General features: G+C 38.2%; 1 protein-coding gene across 1 annotated transcript; it reads left to right on the top strand.

The window, feature by feature from the left end:
- Positions 1-3,719: 3,719 nt before the first annotated feature.
- On the top strand, positions 3,720-4,691 carry LOC107060543 (uncharacterized protein K02A2.6-like). The gene is made up of 2 exons (XM_015308543.1): positions 3,720-4,248; positions 4,345-4,691. Exons 1-2 carry the CDS (start codon positions 3,720-3,722, stop codon positions 4,689-4,691), a joined length of 876 nt encoding a protein of 291 aa, XP_015164029.1.
- Positions 4,692-6,217: the final 1,526 nt, after the last annotated feature.

Below are 6,217 nucleotides of genomic sequence, written 5' to 3'. Positions count from 1 at the left end.
AAGATGAAATTGTCAGACTACTCCATTGTGGAACAGTTAAGGAAAACCCCAGCCCAAATCTCGTTGTTGTCTTCGTTAATACATTCAAATGAACATTGTAAAGTTGTAACGAAGATTCTGAATGAAGCACATGTTCCGAATGAAGTTATAGTGAGTCAGTTAGAAAAGATTGTTGGGAGAATCTTTGATGTAAACCGCATCATCTTTTCAGATAATGAACTACCCGTGGAGGGTGTGGGACATAACCAAGGCCTTTATATCAATGTAAAGTGTGAGCTTTCATATGTCACTCGAGTTCTAATTGACGGAGGATCTGGAGAAAATATCTATCCCTTATCGACTCTACAAAAATTGAATGTTAGTGCTGAAAGGGTACGACCCAACAACGTATGTGTTAGAGCTTTTGATGGATCAAAAACATATGCCATTGGGGAGATAGAGCTCGTACTAAAAATAGGGCCTGTCGATTTCACCGTGAATTTTCAAGTGCTGAATATCAATGCATCCTACAATCTATTGTTGGGGAGACCATGGGTGCATAGGGCTGGGGCAGTCCCCTCTACGTTGCATCAAATGATTAAGCTTGAATACGACCGACAATAAGTGATTGTTCATGGTGAGGGGGATCTGTCGGTCTACAAAGAATCTTCCCTCCCTTTTATCAAGGCGAATAATGAGAATGAGGCACTGGTTTATCAAGCTTTTGAGGCAGTGGTTGTTGAGCATATCCTCGAAGGGAATCTCATTTCAAAACCACAACTGCTCATGGCCTCCATGATTATGGTAAATGAAATGCTGAAGCATGGGTTTGAACCAGGTAAAGGCTTGGGGATCTTCTTGCAAGGGAGAGCTTATCCGGTGAGCCTACGAAAAAGCCTTGGTACTTTTGGCTTAGGATACAAGCCCAGAGTCGAGGACAAAAAGAAGGCCAAGAAGCAGAAAAGAGATGTATGATCACTTACCAAGCCTATACCACTCATATATAAATCTTTTCTCAAAGCCCGCACAACAGAAACTTCTGAGTCACCACTCCCAGAGCCAATGCTAGAGGTTCACGAAGAATTGATCAACTATTTTCAAGATTTATTTGTCGAGGCTGATATGGTTGAACTCGGAGAAGGCACTAGCGACAGATATGTGTAATTCATTGGTCCTGATGTCCAACTGAACAATTGGGAGGCTACTCCTCTCTCCATTAAGAATGAGTCTTGGTAGTCTGTCTTGTTTTTCTTTTTGTCATCCGATTTATTCAAGGGTTGTAATTCGGATTTTATCTCACCGTTTTATTTCAAACTCTCTATTTTCCTTTTCAATATGATGTAATTGTTTTTATTTCAGTCTAATATATTTATTTTGTTTTCTTCTATACAGTTCTTTCTATGCCGATTCTAGTGATATGACATGCATGCAGAATTTTTCGCCAGATCTTAAAATCCAATCTAATCTTCGACCTAATCCTGAAATAATAAGTCAAGAAATTGAATATGATAAAGACGAAGTATTTGAAGAAATAAGCAGGGATTTCAAACATTTTGAGAATAAATCAAATCCCAACATGAGTGAAAATGAGACGATAAATTTAGGGAATCCTGAAAATATTAAGGAGACTAAGATAAGCGTACATGCTAGACATCAAAAGGAGGATATAATCCAGGCTCTGTTTGATTACAAGGATGTTTTTGCATCATTTTATGATGACATGCCTGGATTAAGCACTGACATGGTGGTTCACAAGTTGCCGATTGATCATAAGTTCCCTCTTGTAAAGCAAAAGTTGAGAAAGCTTAAAACTGACATGAGTGTAATAATTAAAGAGGAAATCACAAAACAACTTGAGGCCAGAGTCATTTGAGTCGCTCAATATCCTTCTTGGTTGGCCAACATTGTACCTGTCCCTAAGAAAGGCGGCAAAGTTCGAATGTGTGTTGATTATCGTGATTTTTAACAAAGACAAGTCCAAAAGATGACTTTCCTTTGCCCAACATCCATATTTTGTTGGACAATTGTGCTAAACATGAGATTGCATCTTTTGTGGATTGTTATGCGGGTTACCATCAGATTATTATGGATGATGAAGATGCAGAAAAAATGTCTTTTATCACACCATGGGGTACATATTGTTATCGAGTCATGACATGTGGGTTAAAAAATGCGGGAGCAACTTATATGAAGGCAATGACAACCATGTTTCATGATATGATGCATAAAGAAATCGAAGTTTATGTGGATGATGTGATCATTAAATCAAAAAAGTAGTCAAATCATGTGCAAGACTTAAGAAGATTCTTCGAAAGGCTTCGCCGGTATAATCTCAAGCTTAATCCTACAAAATGTGTATTTGGAGTACCGTCAGGAAAGCTTTTGGGGTTTATAGTCAGTCGACGAGGTATCGAGTTAGATCCTTCAAAAATAAAAGTCATTCAGGAACTGCCACCTCCAAAGAACAAAACTGAGGTTATGAGCCTTTTAGGAAGGTTAAACTACATCAATAGATTCATTGCTCAACTCATAACAACTTGCGAGCCCATTTTTAAGTTGTTAAAAAAGAATGCCACAGTCGAATGGACCGAAGAATGTCGAGAGGCTTTTGAAAGAATTACGAATTACTTATCGAATCCCCCTGTGTTGGTTCCTCCTGAACCGGACAGACCATTGATATTATATATGTCAGTACTGGATAATTCTTTTGGCTGTGTATTGGGTCAGCATGATAGCAATGGGAAGAAAGAGCAGGCCATTTATTACCTCAGCAAGAAATTTACCGTTTATGAATCGAAGTACACCCTTCTCGAAAGAACGTGTTGTGCCCTAACTTGGGTAGCGCAGAAGTTGAAGCACTATCTTTCATCTTATACTACTTATCTCATTTTTCGTATGGATCCGTTAAAATACATTTTTCAAAAGCCCATGCCCACGGGCAGGCTTGCGAAATGGAAAATATTACTCACAGAGTTTGACATTATCTATGTGACGCGGACCGCAATGAAGGCTCAAGCATTGGCAGATCATTTGGCAGAGAACCCTATTGATGATGAATATGAACCACTTAAGACCTACTTTCCAGACGAAGAGGTGTCATGTATCGATGAAGTTATTCATGATAAGGATCAAGGATGGATTTTGTTCTTTGACGGTGCCTTTAACAAGAAGGGAGTTGGGATAGGAGCAGTTCTTATGTCTGAATCAGGGGAATATTTCCCTATAACAGCCCAACTTAGATTCTATTGTACCAATAATATGTCAGAGTATGAGGCTTGCATCCTGGGTTTGAGGTTAGCTGCTAACATGGGCATCCAAGAGTTGCTAGTGCTAGGAGACTCGGACTTACTAGTCCATCAAATTCAAGGAGAATGGGGAGACTTATGACCCAAAGCTCATACCATATCAACATTGTTTACAAGATCTTTGTCGATGGTTTGTGTCAATAAAGTTTAGACACATTCCTAGAGTTCATAATGAGATTGTTGATGCATTGGCAACTTTATCTTTGATGCTCCAATATCCTGACGAAGCTCATATCGACCCTTTGTACATACAGATTCGTGATCAGCATGCTTATTGCAACATGGTGGAGGAAGAATTTGACGGTAAACTGTGGTTCCATGATATTAAAACATATCTTCAGTCCGGAGAATGTCCTACTAATGCCACTAGTAATCAAAAAAGGACTATTCGACGACTAGCTAGCGGTTTTTTCTTAAGAGGAGGCATATTGTACCATGGAGCGGGATTCTATACGATTTGCTCGTAAATGTCATGAATGTCAAATACATGGTGATTTGATACATTCTCCTCCCTCCGAGTTGCATGTGATGTCTGCTCCATGGCCTTTCGTGGCATGGGGAATGGATGTGATTGGACCAATAGAACCAAAAGCATCGAATGGTCATAGGTTCATCCTGGTGGCCATTGATTACTTTACAAAGTGGGTGGAAGCAGTAACTTTCAAGTCAGTGATCAAGAAGGTCGTGGTGGATTTCATTCATTTCAACATCATCTGTCAATTTGGTATTCCAAAGGCAATTGTTACCGATAATGCTGCAAATCTCAACAGTCGTTTAATGCAAGAGGTATGCCGTCAATTTAAGATTGAACATCGAAATTTGACTCCTTATCGCCCAAAAGCAAATGGGGCTGTAGAAGCTGCCAACAAAAATATAAAAAAGATACTTCGTAAAATGGTGCAAAGTTCTCGACAATGGCATGAAAAGTTGCCTTTTGCTTTGTTGGGTTATCGCACTACCGTTCGTACGTCAGTGGGTACCACCCCCTATTCGCTGGTATATGGGACTGAAGCAGTTATACCTGCAGAGGTTGAGATTCCATCCCTGTGAATTGTTGTAGAGGCTGAAATTGATTATGATGAGTGGATCAGAACACGCTTGGATCAATTAAGTTTAATTGATGAGAAGCGATTGACATCAGTATGCCATGGACAATTGTACCAGAAAAGAATGGCACGAGCATACAACAAAAAGGTGCGTCCCAGACGTTTCGAAGAGGGTCAATTATTGTTGGGATGTATTCTGCCACACCAGGCTGAAGTCAAAGGCAAATTTTCTCCAAATTGGAAAGGACCATTCATTTTAAAGAAGGTATTATCGAATGGTGCTCTTTACTTAGCAGATATAGAAGGTAAAATGACAGAAATGGTCATCAATGTTGATGCTGTGAAGAGATATTATATATGATGTGATTTTTCGGTATTAGAAACCCTTATGTTTGAACTTGACATTTCAAAGGTTGATGTAATGGAAATTCTTGGTTCTGTGTTTAAGTATTAATTCATATGTTGTCACCCTTGTTGAGATTTAATTTACTTCCTTGGTTCTTCTGCTTCCTTGGCTCTTCCATATAAAAAAAACAAAAAAAAAGAGAAAACAAAGAGAGAAGAAAATCAATCAACATGAACTACGTTTGACCTGATTCTTGTTTCGATAAGATACGTAGGCAACCCTGGCGTGGGGTTCGGTCTAACCAAATAAAAAATCCAAAAATTCCATATTTGTAAAAAACTAGGGAAAAAGTCATTTTTTAATTATTTTTTTTCCCAAAGCTAAAGTCAATCCCATCATTTAAAATCGTATTTGAGCCTTCATCTTGTCATTTCTTTCTAACCTTGTATAAAAGTTGTGTTTCAATCAAAGAAAGACCTTTGGATCAACCTTTGAAATGTCAAGAGTAAGTATGTTAAGGGTACAAATGATGAAACCATGAGAGAGTCTTATTGGTGAAAACCTTAACTGGGCATCATAAGGCGAATGTGAGTTAAAAGAAACAAAAAGGAGAGAGTCTTATTAGTGAAAACCCTAACTTGGCATCATAAGGCGAAAGTGAAAAAAAAAAGAAAAAGGAGAGTCCTAACTCGGCATCATAAAGCAAAAGTGAGCTATGAAAAAAATGAGAGAGTTTTATTGGTGAAAACCCTAACGGGCACCATGAGTTGAATGTGAGTTGAAGGATTCAAAGTGAAAGTAGTTTTAGTGGACAAAAAACCTCATGGACATCATAAGGCGAATGTGAGTTGAAGGATTCAAAGTGAAAGAGTTTTAGTGGAAAAAACCCTCGTGGACATCATAAGGCAAATAAGAGTTTAAAATTAGTTATGACTTCGTCAAATAGTTGGGACTCCACATCAAGATTAGATGATCAATAATGGTTGATGAATAGATTGGATGGACAAATCGGGTAATCAATTCAAATTGCATGCCATGATCAGTAGAGTCGGCTACCACACTCAGATAAGTTTTTCTTTCTTCCTCTTTCTAAAGAGAGTCTTCATCGAATCATTTTCTGTTATTCTCGTGTAGTATATATTTTTCTTCCACTTTTCATTGCTTTATTTCATATGTCCTTGAGTCGAGTTTATGTCAAGAAAGTAAGAAAGGATTTCAAGACTTGTTACCAACTCTAAATTTATACAAGGCAAAGCATCAGGCCAATGAGTTATCATCTGTCGACAAGTTTTGGATTCATAAAAAGTCCATGATTTGATGAAGGGCAAACAATGAGTGCCGTGACATAAAGGCATATATTGGATTTAAGTCCCTCAAAATGAGAAAATTTGGGTGAAAATATAATCAATCAATAACGAGCACTGGGCATTTGGAAAAAGTAAAACACGATAAGTACTTGAGCAATCCTCGTCAAAAGACAGAACCATAAACCAACCACCACGAATTTAAACTCACAAATTTTCTTTGTTGAAGTAGGGGCA

The sequence above is a fragment of the Solanum tuberosum genome, unplaced genomic scaffold (genome assembly GCF_000226075.1).
Source record: "Solanum tuberosum cultivar DM 1-3 516 R44 unplaced genomic scaffold, SolTub_3.0 scf00005, whole genome shotgun sequence".
Lineage (NCBI taxonomy): Eukaryota > Viridiplantae > Streptophyta > Magnoliopsida > Solanales > Solanaceae > Solanum > Solanum tuberosum.
This window is presented reverse-complemented; position numbering and strand designations above follow the sequence as displayed.